Here is a 15,361-nt window from a genome sequence, read left to right as displayed (position 1 = left end):
AGGCCTCCGTCTTTGGAATTCAGCTTGTGATGGATGTTTCCTCCAGGACCAAGTGCTTTCCCAGCCCTGGCTCTAAACAGACTCCCTGTGCTTACAGACCCTGGCCAATTTTGTGCATCTGTGGCCTGGCCTATTTGCTTATTCATTCATTCAACAAATATTTATGGAGGACTTTCAGGCCCAGTTCTGGGCACTGGAGATACCATGATGAGCAAAAGACATGGCTTCACTGTGTTTGCAGATGTGCCTGGGAGACAGATAATAAGCCAATAATTTCACAAATAGATAATACAAAGGATAAGTGCAATGAAGAAAAAGTACAGGAGTTCACAGTCTTGTCTGGAGTGTTAGGTAAAGTTTTCACAAAGAAGTGATGGTGTTTTTTTTTTTTTTTTTTGGTGAGGAAGATCGGCCCTGAACTAACATCCATTGCCAATCTTCCTCTTTTTGCTGAGGAAGATTGGTCCTGAGCTAACATCCGTGCCCATCTTCCTCTATTTTGTATGTGGGACGCCTGCCACAGCATGGCTTGATGAGTGGTGCATCGGTCTGTGCCTGGGGTTCTGAACCTCTGAACCCCAGCCCGCCAAGGCAGAGGGCACAAACATAACCACTACACCACTAGGCTGGTCCCGGAAGTGACAGTTTAACTGAGATCTGAAGAATGAGTAGGAATTGACTTGACAAGGCAGTTGGGGAAACAGGGACAGGAGAGGAGGAAATCTTTCCAGACTGAGAGAACAGCATGTGCAAAGATCCTGGGGCTGAAAGGATGGCCAGTTGGTTACAGTTCAAAAACCAAGGGAGAGAATGAGAGGACAAAAGGCTGGAGAGGGCAGTGGAGGTGCAATGCCTTGAAGGCATGTTTGGTAACTTGGTCTTCGTCCCAAGGACAGTGGGAAGGAAGCTACTGAAGGATTTTAAGAAGAGTGATATGATCAGATTTGTAATTGAGAAAATTCCTGACCACAGTGTGAAGCACAGATTAGAAGGGGGTAGGTGCCCCTATGAGAAGACTTTGGGGGTTAGTTAGCAAGAGAAGTTGTGGTTCCAGGAGAGATGAGGGTAGGGTTTGGGTGGTGGCCCTGCTCCATCTGCTTGTTCCGTGAGTTTTTACTGTCCTGAGATGCCAGGTTCATGTGGCTAGTGTGTTCTCAGCAAAAGGTGATACTATGGAAGCCCAGAGGGGGCATGAAGGTTAGGTTAGTCCCAATGCCAGCCTTTAATGGGGAGTCAGGACCTGTTATGTGAAAAGGGGGGTTGAAGATACTGCTCTTCTCAGTTCCAGTTTTGCCATCTCAATTTCCCTCACTTTAAGAATAAAGCCAAGCTTGGGCCGCCCAGTGGCTTAGCGGTTAAGTGCGCGGGCTCCGCTGCTGGCGGCCTGGGTTCGGCCGGGCGTGGGCGCGCACCGAAGCACCGCTTCTCTGGCCATGCTGAGGCCGTGTCCCACATACAGCAACTAGAAGGAGGTGCAGCGATGACAGACAACTATCTACTGGGGCTTTGGGGGAAAAATAAATAAAATTATTAAAAAAAAAAAAAAGAATAAAGCCAAGCTTGATTAAGCCTCCTTAAAAGCAATTATCCTTTAGCTGGGAGCCCCCATCCCATCTTTACCTAGGGAAGAGCCCAGAGCACCTGCTGCCAGTGTAGGATCCTCCCTGCCACACTGGCTTCCAAAATCCTGAGCCACCCAACCTGGCACTGGAAAGACAGAGGAAGTAGGGCTTCAAGGAGGTGCATGGCCGTGCCCATCTCAGATTCTGAATACCTGACCTCTGATCTGAATGTGTGACCTTGGGCAAATAACTTCCCCTCCCGGGGCCTCAGTTCCCTCATCTGCAAACTAAGGGTAGAGTCCCAAAGCCCCTTCCAGCTACGAGTGGGGCTCTCAGTACAGCTGGCGACGCTCGCCCGCGACACTGCGCCAAGCCCCCAGGTGGGCGCGGGGCGGGGCGCGCCAACGCCGGATCGCAAAGAGAACGGCGCTGCCCGGGAGGAAGGCGGCGACCGCGCGGCAGCGCCCCCCACTCCCTGGCTCGGCGCGGCGGCCCGGGGGCCACGAGGTTACGTAAGGAGGCGGGAGGGGGAGCGGGCGGGGCGGGCGCCGCCCGAGCGCGGCGGCGCAGCCCCCGGCGGCCCAGCCCCCGCCCGCCCGCGCCTGGCGGCGGCGGCAGCGGCAGCGGCCCCGCGCAGCCCGCGGAATGGAGCGGCGCCGGGGCTGAGCCGGGCGCGCACGGGCCGCCGCATGTGCCGCGCGGGGAGCGGCTGCGGAGCGGGCGCAGAGCGAGCGCGAGAGGCCCCGTCGGAGCGGCCCCCGGAGCAGCGCCGGAGATGGGGTGAGTGAGCCCGCGCCGCGCGCGCCCTGCGCGCTCCCCGGAGGGGCTGCGGGGCCGCGATTCGCGTCCCCGGGCTCGGAGCCCCCGGGCCGGCTGGCTCTCGCTGCCCGCGCCTGGAGCCTGGAGCGACCGCGCAGCCGGCCCCGGAGAACCTGGGGCCGCCCGACACCGCACCCTCCGCCCCGGCGCGCGGACGCCGGGCAGGGGCGCCCCGGCCTGGGCGCCGACTTGCGGCTCCGCGTCCAGTGGCCCTTCCCCTCTGAGCCCTTCGGGCGAGGGGTCACCGGGCAGGGACAGGCGCCCTGCCCGGCCTCCGTGCTTCGGCCATTCCGCCGTCGCCTCGCTCCCGGGCGCGATCAACTTCAGGGCCTGTGTTTGTGAGTGTAAGAAGCAGTTGGTCGTTTTCCACGATTGGATTTATTGCAAACAAAATGGAAATCGAAGTTTTCCTGGAAAAGGAGCACGGCAAATAATAATAAACCCCCAGCATAGGAATAGTGGACTTTGAGTCTGCTTTGAGATGGCTGAGGATGCTGGATGTCTGTAAGGAGCCTAGGTGAGGCTTCAGTCTTTGAAACAACTGAGTGGATGCTCAGGAGAGAAGTTGAAATACTCTGTCGAAGTGACTAATGCTTCTGAGTATATAAAGTAATTTAAAAAGCAGGATTGATTTCTCCTTGGCGTCTTTGTGATCAGTAGGCTCTGTGAGTCAGGGAGCCACTGTGCTAATAACACAGTTAACTCCTCACGTCTGCTCACCGATGTGAGCACACGTTGTTGATGATGTGCACGTCCCTATTCAGGGAACGGTTATTGTGCCCATTTTACAGATGAGGAAACTGAGGCCTGAAGTGGTTCAGTGACTTCCCCCAGGTTGGGAAGCTGATGAGCGCTTGTAGAAGGGGGGCACGCTGTGCGTAGGCAGAGGGGAAGCCCCAGCCGAGCAGTGGGCCTGGGGGATGGGGTGGCTGGGTAAGAACCAGAGTTCCTGAATCTCTGTGTCCTCTGCTGCTGAGCTCAGCGTCCTTCTCATGACCCAAAGACCTCTGCTTGGTGGGTCTAGAGATCTTGCTTTCCTGTTTGGGACTGGTAAGGAGTGGAAAGGGGCAAGGTTGTCCTGGTGGCCTGACCCAGCTACCGTGCGTCGGTGGCTTTATTGTGCATTACTCCACCTAAGTTTCTGGGGTCATTTTACCCATGAGCCTTATCTATCAGGTCTGCAAAGTGTTTGGAGGAATCAGAGGCAGACCAAGAGGAATTTTGAGAAAGGGAAGTGTGAGGGCTCTGGGCCAACAAGAGCAGGTCAGGGGACAGAGTGGGCCAGGAGATTTGCTTAAGATGTCGATGCCCATCCAGGAGATTTCACACATACAGAAGTTGTGGGTGATCTTACCAGAGGCACCCTGGCTGGGAAGCAGTTTTCTGTAACATTCCAGTGACCCCTTGGTAGATTATGAAAGGGCTGCTCTTTGAGCAGTGGGAACCTTTGAGGCTCTCAGATTTCATTCTTTAAAAAAAAATATGTACAGGAAGAAGGAGTTGGCAAATGTAGGTCTCAAGATGGAAGATAAAAGGGATCTGGTAATTTTAACTCTCTCTGCAGCCCCCTTTCCCCAGCCAACACAAGACCAAGCCAACACATTTGCATGATCAAAAACAAATATTGAAACTCCGACTGTGGTTGCCATCAAATAGCTCTGTGGAAATGAGAATGTTTACTCATTAAAGCTTGAAGAAAATGTCAGAAAATAATTTTTGTTTGTGGAGAAGCCCGGAGGAGTAGCTTGGGGATTTTATTTAAACATGGAATATGTCTTGCATGTAATTTTAACATCATCCAATAAATGTCTATTACTCACTTTTGTAGGTAAGGGCTGGTTTGTAACTCCTACCTACTTCTGTCATTTTTAATATATCCACTTCTTCTATAATTTATGTGAACGTACAAACCATGGTTGTAAATTGAGATGATGCTAAGGGCTGGATAAGCAGTTCAGACAGAGGAGGGTGGAGGGAGCCATTTTACCTGAAATAGAACCAATGTCATCCTTCCCGAGAGTTGAGTAGGATGGAGGGCAAGAACCAAGAAAGGGCAGCCAGTAGAAAAGCCAGTAGAAAACCTCACTGTGGTCCTACAGCTTTGTAATCGCTCTGCTGTGTAGACATGATCAGGATTTAAGAAAAGAAAATCTGAGTTGACCTCTCCCCACTTGAGATGCTTTTCCTCATTCAGACGTTCACTGCTCGTTCCCGCTTCTCTTCTGCGAAGTGCTTTGTGTTGTGTGTGGTTTCCCCGGTATCTTCGTGTTCTCACTCCCCAAGGCAGCTGTTTTGTAACTTCTCCCCTCCTCAGACCTCTCTCTCCTCCCCACATACACTTTGCCTCCGTTTTCATTGACAAGAGAGGAGCCACAGACCAAGGCCCGCCTCACCTCCCCACCATGCTTACCGTTCAGCTTGCAGCTGCCCCTGCATTTCCCTTCCCACCTATTTCACTGGATGGCCAGTCCCTCCTCTTGTCCTACCAGAGGCCCGCCCCTTCTGGGGGACTGTCTATTCCATCTCTTCTCACCTTGTCAGGGAGCATTTCTCCTTTCACCTCCCTCTCTCTCCAGGGTCTTTCCCGTTAGTACGCGAACATACTTTAGTTCAGTGCTGTCTAATGGAACTTTCTGTGCTGATGGGAATGTTCTATATCTGCATGGTCTGATATGGCTGCCACTGGCCACATGTGGCTCTTGGGCACTTGAAATGTGGCCACAGTGACTGAGGCCCTGAATTTTTGATTCAGTTTACATTTGAATAGTCACATGTGACTAGTGGCTGCCTCATGGGACAGCACAGCTCTAGTGTCTCTCATCTTACATCCCTCTCCTGCTTCTGTTCCACTTCTTTGCTCCCCTTCACCTGAAAAATATCTCAAAAGGTATATCCAAGCCCACTGTGTCCATTCATTTCCTTTGCCTGTGGGTGCCTTGTTCACCCTCCACACTCTCCAGTCTATCTTCTGCCCCCACCTCTCCACGGAAGCTGCCAGGGTCACCGATGACCTGCGCGTTGCCAGATCTCTGCCCTTGTCTTCATTCACCTCTCACAGTGGTCCTCACCGACAGCCGCTCCCTCCTCCTTGAAACAACTCTCTCCCAGCTTCTTGCCTCCACACTGTTCTGGTTTTCCTCTCACCTTCCTGATGATTCCTTTTCAGTCTCTGCTGGTTGCTCCTCTGCCTAACCTCTGAATGATGAGGTTGCTTAGGGACTAGTCCTGGTTCGTTTTCGCTGTCAATACTCTTGCTAGATAATGTTATCCCATCCACCTCCTCACCCCCAGCCCCTACCCATGGCTTTAAATACCATCTATATGCTGGTGACTCCCGTGTTTTATTTCTTAACATAGCTCTTTCTCAGGGCTTCTGACTCTTGTCCGTGCATGGAGGTCTTGATATTCCCTCCATTTCACTCCTTCCCTCCGTCTTCCCCATTCCAGTCAGCGGCCCCTCTGTCCACTCACTTGCTAAGAGTCATCCTTGATTCTTCTCTCCCTGTTGGAGGAGGTCATCGAGAGGACGTTACTGCTGGTTGACCTGTGAGCTTGACCCGGGCAATCAGAGGCTCCTCACCTCCCCCTCTGTCCTTGGAATGTACTTTCTGCCCACCGTTCCCATGTGGGAACTGTTCCAAGGACATAGCCTTGAGAGAGTAAGGTGTTGTTGAGGCCATCTGGACTGAATACGTGACTGAACCCAGTCAAGGCCTCTATATAAACTTTTGATTCTGGCAGGTGGGTGTGGAGATCTACTCGTCTTGCAGCCACCCAAGACAAACCTCATAAGTAAGTTCCCTTGCTCATTAAACCTGCCACCTTCCCATCTGGAGTGGTCTGCCTTTCTCTGTGGTCTCTCCTTGCCCTCCGTGTAAGGGGGACAGTTTACAAACCAACACTCCCTCCCCTCCCACGTCCAGGCTGTCAGTGGGTCCTGTGGGTTCTACTTCTGGGACGTATCTGGAGTGCATTCACCTCTCCCCATAATCATAGAGCTCCCACTCTAGTCCTGCCCACTGTCACCTCCTTCCTAGACTAACTTCCTAACAGGCCCCCAGCTTCCACTCTAGGGTGTCACCATTCTCCACATGGGAGCCCAAGTGACCAGCTTTCAAAATTGCAAATCAGATCACATCACTCTCTGCCTTAAACACCCAGCAGGGGCTGGCCTGTGCCCTGCCTCCGGCTCTGCCAGCCGTTCTGCCCGTCCCTCACTGCCGTCTGCTAACACGAGCCTCTTCTTTTTCTTGCCCTGCCTGGGGGTCTTTGAACTTGCAGTTCCCTCTGCCTGGAATGCTCTTGCCCTGGCTCTGCAGATACCTTCCTCCTTCTCATCCTTTGGATTTCGACATCAAGGTCACCTGCTCAGAGTCCTTCCTGACTACCCCCCCTACTCACTGACATAGCCACACCTCTGTTTCCCTCACTTGCTCACCACAGCACTCCTGCAATCACTGGGCTTTGTTTACTTATTTATAATCTGTCTTCCCCAGGGGCATCCCATAAGGATAGGTCTCACCTTTGTCACCAGTGCATCCCAACACCTAGCACAGTGTCTGGCCCCTAATAGGCCCCCAACAAATATTTTTTGATTGAGTGAGTGCTTGAATGGGGTGGGCAGCCTTGCTTGGATGCTGGCCTGGAAGTTGTGGTAATTTTTAGATTGCCTTCTATATATCTTGCTTAATTGAGAGTGGCAAGGGCCAAGAGAGAAAGAATTACCTTTGGATGCAGGTTTCTTTTAATGCTAAAGCAAGCCATTTAGCTTTTATTGTGACTTGGGTTAATATTCTGGCCCTTGGCTGTCATCTGAGTATTGGGGTTGTAAATTATCCTTTTACCCGCCTGCAAAAGGCTAATAGAAAAGCCAGCTTGTCTGCTGTTGTGACTTTTAGCTGATTTTGTCAGTGTTTACAAACAAGATCTACTGTATTTCTGTTTGGCTTCAGTTTACACTCATTTATTTTGTTCAGCCAAGATTATGTTGCAATGTGTGGATGCCACAATCTTGGTTATCTAAAACCTTGAGCCTTCTTTCGGTAATCTATACTGATTAACTTTCTTTTGATGTTCATTCCTTCTTTAATTTTCCATCCCTCCTGAATCACACTAAACTACGTAGTTCTTACAAATTACGAACTTTTCTTTGGGGTTTGTGTTGACTAAAGTAGATACAGTCTTTCAGATATATTGAGGTGAATTTGTCTTCTCTTGGTCTTGTTGAGGTTTTTTAAACGTCACTTTCTAAGGTTCATTCAGTCCCTTCATCTGTAAGGTGACTGGTGACTGCTGTCGGGGATCCAAGATGAGCAGCCCTGCTGGTTAGTTGCTGCCCTTGTGGAGGTTATGTTTCAGAAAGGGAGATAAGCCACATCACAAGTACCAGCTTTATGTGTGAAATGCTGTGAGTTTAAACAAAATGTTATAATCCATGGGGTGTCAGAGGTGGTGGGGGTGCCCATCTATTTGGGGAACTTGGGAAAGATGCCCCAGTACACCATGGGGAGATGCTGGGGGGCTGTTAGCATGTAGGATCACCCTCATTATCTGGACAGTCATCTCCTTTAGTGTCTGAGTGGGAAAAATACACTGTCCTTGGAATGGGGTGGGCACTAAATAGACGTGCATTGAGTGAATGAGTGAATAGGAATGAATCAGTACTCTCTTTGGGCTGACTTTTACTTTGGGGCGATGCCATCATTGTTATTGGAAATAGCCCTGAATCTCCTGGCCTTGAGCGTTTTAGGATGGAGTCAAGGGCACGTTTGCTGCTTGTACACGGTCCCCTGAAGGAGGACCCAGAGCAGAGCAGGTGGTTTATTTTTGTCTAATGGGCTCAATGATTTGTGTAAATTGTTAGGTTTCTGCTCTGTGACGGCCCCTGGGGAACTTGGAGTCAAATGTGTGGTCACCGTTGGCAAATTGAGCAGACCTCGTCCCCACCTTTACTCCTTGCTCAGTTTTGTGGCCCTGCCCTTGTTCGCCTTCACCCCTTCTCATCTACCACTCCTTTTGTTTTTGAACAAAGTGAAAATAGCTTTGCTTTTTTTCTAATTATGAAAATATTACATGTTCATACTAAAAAATAACAGCATAAGGAAGGAAGTGAAAATTACTTGTCGTCCCACGTCTGAGGGATAACCTCCACCAGCGATTGGATGTCTCTTTGCAGATTTTTCCCATGTATGTATGTCTCTGTGTCTAGTTATGTGTCTGCATAGAGCAAATATACTTTTAACAAAATGGAATCATATACATCTATTTTGTAACGTAAGTTTTTCAATTTAAAATGCCTTGAGTGGACATCTTTCCATGCCAATAACTATAAATATACATCATCATTTAAATCCATGCCTGCTTCTAATCTGTCGTTTTGTTGAATTTTATACATCTTTGTAAACCTGCTTAAATCCTTTCTAGAACAAGGCAGGGTACACTTAAAAAAAATTAAAAAGACATGTTGACAATCCATTAAAGCTGTTGTTTGCTTTAGATGAATTACTGAAGGAAAGAAATGGTGGAGGAGACCAAGATCACAATTAAAATTGGGTAATTTGCAGTGACTGTGTAATTTTGGGTGAGTCCCTACTCCTTAGTGAATCTTCGTATGAACGTCAAGGATTCATCGTGGTTGCTAAGGGTGGTTGGTGGACCAGGACCCAGCTGCTCAGGTTGTTTCTGCTTGTTTGGCAGTATCAGGGCAGGGTGATTCTGCTTTAAGACCTGGATGAGGAGCGTCTCTGCCAGCAGAAAGCACCCGTGCCCACACCTGAGCACCCCTTCTGCTTCAAAGCCCTTTATCTGGTGGGGATCACACCCCCTCCTTCACAGAATTCCCTTGGCGAGAGGATTAGCAGGGACATATATACAAGAAGGATGTTATATTTCCTGCTTTAGCTGTAAAGCGATTAAAAAAAAGAACACCCGGATAAATTCTGTGACATGTCACTTCAGGCAGCATCAGCATCTGAAACCTTTGGAAAAAGGCTTCCCTTTGGTACATGGAGTGGGGATGGGAGCTCCTTTTCCATTTGAAAAGAAAAACTTCCTTCACCTTTGTCAAAAGTTGAAGTGAACAGCAGTCAAAAACAGATTTACAATAGAGAAAAAGCATTTTTCAGAATATTAGAAATCTCAGATGTTGCAAGTCCTCACCTTCTAGGGCTTGAGAGTTAGACTTTGTTTTTTTTCCAGTGTGAAAATAAATTGAGCACAAAGAAGCATGGTAAGGAAATGGGGCAAAAAGCTTCTAATTTGCGTTGGTTTTGGTACACTGGTCTCTAAGCTCTGCTTGTTATGTGTCTGCATTTCGAGGTATTTGCGCATGCAGGCTGCCCCCGAGTTGTATTTATAGGTTTGGAGGTGAGCGCTGGCATCATGATCCGGTTTCCTAGCGGGTTCGCTTCGTGTGGGAAGAGTGTCAGGTTGGAAGCCTCTGCTGAATGTACGATGAAGTCTCCAGTAGTTCTGCCACCGGGGGCTGTTAGTCATATGGTATCATTCTGGTAGAATTTATTTAAATTATATTTCAAATTAGCTTGTTAGCATAAAAATATGCTGTGGGGAACACATTTAGACATTTGTCAACGACTAGAGAGATTTTTTAAAAACATTTTTATTCACAAGCCTGGTTGATAGTCTTATTATTATTCCTCTGAGGAACTGGGGACTGTGGCGTCCCCACCCCGTGCAGAAAAGCTTAGCATAAGGCATCGCCACCAGCCAAAGTGGTTAGCCTGAGAGCCGTGCGTTAAGAAACCGTTTATCTTACAGGTGCCTCCCAGCCAAAGGAGGGCAGAACTGAGGCTGTGTCCCAGCTACTGGAGGGGCTCTGGCAGGCTCCTCCAGTGAGGGACTGGCCAAGCCCATGAGCCCTTTGTCCTCCTTCAGCTCTTGGGGGGAATCTCATCTGTGGGTCGTGGGGTGGGGGTGTCCAGAGGGACCCAATTAGTGAGGTATCTTGCAGACCCCACTGCCTGGGCATTGGATCTCTTTTGGGATCTTTAATTGGAAAAGCTTTTAATTGGAGTTGTTCAGATAAATGGAGAATAGGAGAGTTGGTTTGGTTTCTGTTGTCCTGGGGGAGGGGGGTGGTGGAGAAGGTCTTCATGGGGAAAAGGAATGGAGCCTGTTCTGGGAGGCTCCAACGGGCAGGAAAAGGAGCTCCCAGTGGAGGTGGCATCGAGGCACATTTCAGCTCAGTTGGTGTGAGGAAGAGCTCTCTAACTCCAAGTGGACTGAAGGTAGAACTGACTGTCTCACCAAGTATGAGTTCATTGTCATGGAGAGCCACCAGTCAGGGGTCCTGAGGAAGATGGTTAACTATAGGCAGGTCAAATCCCAGCCCCCTTGGCTGGCTGTGTGAGCGTGGACAAGTCATTTTCTCTCTCTAAGCTTCACCGTCTTCATCTGTTAAATTACTGAGATGATTAAATAAGAAAATGTGCGTAAAGCATTTAGCACAATGCCTGACACATGAGTACTCAATAAATGGTGGCCAAGTTTATCATCATCATCATCATTTCTACTTTGGGTGGGAGGCTGGAGTACCTGCTCAGGGATGGTCCATCCCTCATCTTTAATCCTCTTGGGCACTCCTCAAGTCCTCGGCTGCTCGCTCCCAGTCCTGAGCAGTGCCAGAGTTGGTTCCTTGTCATCAGGTGACCCAGACAGTATGAGGTTTGCCCTCTGAAGCCTTGCCTCATGTCGCTAAGCCTCTCAGGTAGTGGGTGGAGGAGTGTTACCAGCCTGAGGATGAGGAATGTCAGCAGAGCTGACCCATGTATGACAACAAGAAACCAGGCTTCCAACCAGTTGCTTTCACAGAGAGGTGCAAGTGTGGACCAAAAAAAAAGAGGGCTTTCTCCCTATTGTGGGCATTAGACTAGAGATTTGTGTTGCTGGTCAGAAAACTCTTCATTTGATTATTTGTATATTCATTCACTCATTCATTCAAGAAATAGTGGCCATCTACCTTGTGTCAAGCACTGTTGTAAGTGCCTGGAACACAATGATGAGCATCTATGGCCCCATGATGCATACAGTCTAGTGGGAGAGGTGGACATCAAACAAACATTACCTAATGGATTAATATGGCGGGATATGGCACCAGGGGCCATGTGGACTATACAGTAGTAGGTTTCAGATTCTCACATCTCTAGACTCCCACCCACTCATATGCATATGAACTCCTTTCTGATCACTCTTCATCTGTTCATCAGCTCCTGTATCTTTCTTGACCCTTTGACCAATGACCATCACCTGGCTGTTGAGCGCCTTCTCTGGACCAGGCACCAGGAAGACAGGTTGTTAGAACAGGGTCCCTGCCCTCCTGAGGGAGATGGATGGTGAGCAGGTAATTAGGGCAATGAGATAAGCCTTGTTATTGAAGTATGAACAACGGTAAAATGCTTAACTCTGCAAGAAGTTAGAGAAGACTTCTTGAAGGAAGTGACCTTTGAACTGAGTCTTGAAGGATGAGTAGGAGTTTCCCAGGCAGGCAAAATGGGAGGATGGGGAGACGTTTAGATGGAGAGAGCTGCCCATGGTAAACAGTGAAGTATGGAGGTGAATAACAGGGACCTTGGACTCAGTCCTTGCTTGGCCGTTCACTGGCTCTGTGACCTGGAGCAAGATACTGACCATTGAGCTTCAATTTCCTCATCTGTGAAATGGGAATATTAATAGCACCAATGTCATAAAGTGGTTGTGAAGATTAAATGAAACACACATTTTGATGTGCATTAGCTGTTAATAGTGGGCAGGGAGGTGAGAAAGATTGTGGATTACATGGTGAATGTGGAGGGGGGGTCGAGAAGGTATAGGCATAAAAGAAAGGCGTTTGTGCCCAAGTGTTGGCACTTAATCCTGTGGGTGGCAGGAAGCCCGCCACGGGTGAGACTGGAGGTAGGGAAGCAGTTAGTCCTGGTATCAGAGAATGAGGCCTGACCCGGACAGTGGCAGGCAGTGTATTCGGAGGGGAAGAGACGACTTGGGGTAGGAGGCAGAAAGAAGCATGCTATATGCCAAGGAATTTGGGTCAGTCTATAGGCAATGAGAGAACATCTTCAGTTTTGAAGAGAAGAATAATACCTGTATTAGGAAAATTATTCCAGAGATAGTAATGATGGGTAGCATGGAGAGTTAAGAGCCTGGAGGGAAGAGACCTCATAGGAACTAGACACAGTCTAGGCAAGAAATCTTGAGAGCAGAAGGGATGGAGGAGAGGAGACAGCAGATATGGCATGGATTTATGTAATGTAAACCTTGCCCTGTTCTGTAATAGATCTGAGGCAGCCTCCAGGAATGTGCATAATACAATAAAATAGAAAAACATATGTAAGGCATCTTGCTGAGGATGAGAGGGTATAAAGCTTGAAAGTCTTCCCTGTGTAGTTGCTAAATTAGGATACAAATTAAGCTATCGTTTAATGAGAACTTAGTAGGTTGGAGTTACTATGCAGAGTGCAGTCTGTACAATATTTCATTTAATTCTGACAGCAACTCCCACTTTGGTAGTTGGAGAAACTGGGCTTGAGACATTTAATAATCTGCTCAAGAACCCAGCCAGGAAGTGGCAGTTGGGAATTAAGCTCGAACCTGTTTGAGAGCAAAATCCATGTTCTTAAGATGCACTTTCTGGGGGCCAAAGCCCCCATGACAGTCATGTGGGAGGTGGACCACAGCTCTTGATTGTTGGAATGAGAGAAAGGGAGAGGCTGAGTTGCCAGCACTTCAGATGTTTCTGACTGCGTGACTGAGCTGTTTGATAGTGGTGCCGTTGACTGAGATTGGGAACATAAGAGGAGATGTGTTTTTTGGGGGGGAAATGATGAGAGTTGAGTTTTGGGTGGATGTGGTAAATTCCCACTTGTGGTGGGTCATCCATGAAATTCAGCTCTAGCGCTCAGCAATTAGGATAGAGTCAGAGATACAGATTTGGGAGTCATCACCTGAGATGAATGGGTGGGTCACCCAAGGAGAGAGGGGGTCAAGAAGATGGAACTCTGGGAAAGGACTACAACTGAAGGGAAGGAAAAGAAGTCGTGGATGAGACTGAGAGGTGGTGAGAGTGAGAGGAAGGCTGGAGGAGAGAGATGTCGCAGAAGCCAGGAGAGGGGAGGCTGAAAAAGGCTGTTTGCTTGAACAGGGGCAAAGCCCTCAGAAAGGTCAGAGTAGGGTGGGGGGAACCAAGGTGCACACCGTTAATGCTGTGGGGGTGGCAGTGTTAGGACACTGATGGATTTTAAGAGCAGCTTCAGCCAAGTGTGCACAAATCCATTTGCAGGTGATTTAAGGAGTGGGTATGTGGTGAAGGAATAGAGAAGTCTGGCTGAAGATGAAGGTGAGCTTGAGTGTGAGTCAGGGTAGAATGGAGGTTGATTTTTGTTTCGTAAGTTGAGTGTGTTGGGAGACTGAGGACAAAGAAAAGGAGGAGACTGAAGATATTAGAGAAAGATGAGAGGCACTGAGATTGGAGGCAGGAGGGAACTAGAGCAAGAGCTTTAGAGAAGTAAACTTCCAGAAGGGGGCTGGGAGGCTCGTCCTCAGAGACCAGGCAAAGTCCAGGTACAGAGGCGTTTTGAGGCTGTGGCGGGAAGGGAAATGAGGGAGCTGGGTTGGCGGCCTTTTCTTTCTCAGCATGAGCTAAGAAATTGATCTGAGAACCAGCCAGTACATCAGGAAGAAAGGAAATGGATTGATACAGCTGGTTGTGGGAGTTGGGGTACGGAGTTAGCTGGGGCAAATACAGATTCGTGGGCAGCCTTGAAGGCCCAGTTGGAGATTCAAGAATGTGAGTTTGTAAAGGTGCTAGCCGCAGCTAGATAACTCGCCAACATGCCAAGCGACCTGGGAACAGGAGCAGAGGTAAGCAGTCCCAGACTCAGATGGTGGACACGCAGAGATGGCCACCCTGTCAGACTTTGAGTGCTCCGCCATCCACAGCCCTGGGGGATATTACGTGGGAGGAGAGAGAGCCTGCTACATCCCCATCGGTCACCTTTCTGCCCTCACTTCTCCAAGTAGTCAGTCATTGTTCTGTTGTTAATAATTCTTCCAGACCCTTTCTAAAAAATGCATTAAAATTCTTGCCAGCATGACCTCTTTGAGTAATGAGATCTGTAAGTTTATTAACCTCTGTGAGAAGTGGATTTCTTTGCTCCATGGGAGCGGATAATCTCTTGGAGGGAATGAACATTAATGTGCTGACCTGGAGGGTGAGCTTGACGCCTGGGGGCAGAGGTGGTGAGGCGGAGGCAGCTTATCTGTGCCCTCTCCCCTCAGTCATCTGATTGAATGTGTGTCCACTGGAAGATGGGCCCATTACTCTGCACATCACTCTCCCCTCTGCCCGACTCAGTGAGCCCTGCAGTGGCCCAAAGTTGAGATGGCCAGAGAAACCCAACCGTAACAAACCCTTGTTTCTTTCAGTGAGCCTAATTCTTTAAGTATGAGAAGAGGAAAGGAGGAGATAGAAGCATTGAGTCTTATGCAGACAAGAATGTCTAAACTGTGTGTCCATGCACAGAGGCCTGGGGATCCACTAGGTTTGGGAGGGATGTTAGGATATTTGCTATATGACCACGTTGAAACACATCCTCTGTCGTCCCAATGTTGGCCTTCAAATCTGCACATGTATTCGATAGTTGACATAAGCTACTTGCAAGGCGTCCAGCTAAATAGCAATGATTCATGACTTCATCTTCATTATTGGCATTTCAAGTCTGCTATAACCTAGCCTGACTTACCTGTCTTCTGTGTATCCTGAATACTTCGCCCATGCGCCTCTATATTGTTTATCACATAAAACATTTAATTATAACACAATGTTATGTCAACATATTATCGTACTCTGCATCTCCCCCACCCTTGCCAACCAGACCAGCACTGTCCAGTAGAAATATGAGTGCCACATCTGTAATTTTACATGTTCTAGTGTCTGCATTAAAAAAAAGACAGGTGAAATAAATTCTAAT

At 48.8% G+C, this 15,361-nt stretch overlaps 1 protein-coding gene across 1 annotated transcript in view; it reads left to right on the top strand.

Moving 5' to 3' along the window:
• Positions 1–2,182: 2,182 nt before the first annotated feature.
• The window catches only part of HOMER2 (homer scaffold protein 2), an 84,144-nt gene continuing 70,965 nt past the window's right edge, over positions 2,183–15,361 (top strand). Inside the window, exon 1 of the mRNA XM_087429016.1 lies at positions 2,183–2,342. Within this exon, the coding sequence (XP_087285142.1) occupies positions 2,338–2,342 (5 nt within the window). The 5' untranslated portion in view covers positions 2,183–2,337. The remainder of the gene's footprint in view (positions 2,343–15,361) is intronic.

The sequence above is a fragment of the Ceratotherium simum genome, chromosome 3 (assembly GCF_057802395.1).
Source record: "Ceratotherium simum simum isolate JZ-2026a chromosome 3, ASM5780239v1, whole genome shotgun sequence".
NCBI classification, from domain to species: domain Eukaryota; kingdom Metazoa; phylum Chordata; class Mammalia; order Perissodactyla; family Rhinocerotidae; genus Ceratotherium; species Ceratotherium simum.
This window is presented reverse-complemented; position numbering and strand designations above follow the sequence as displayed.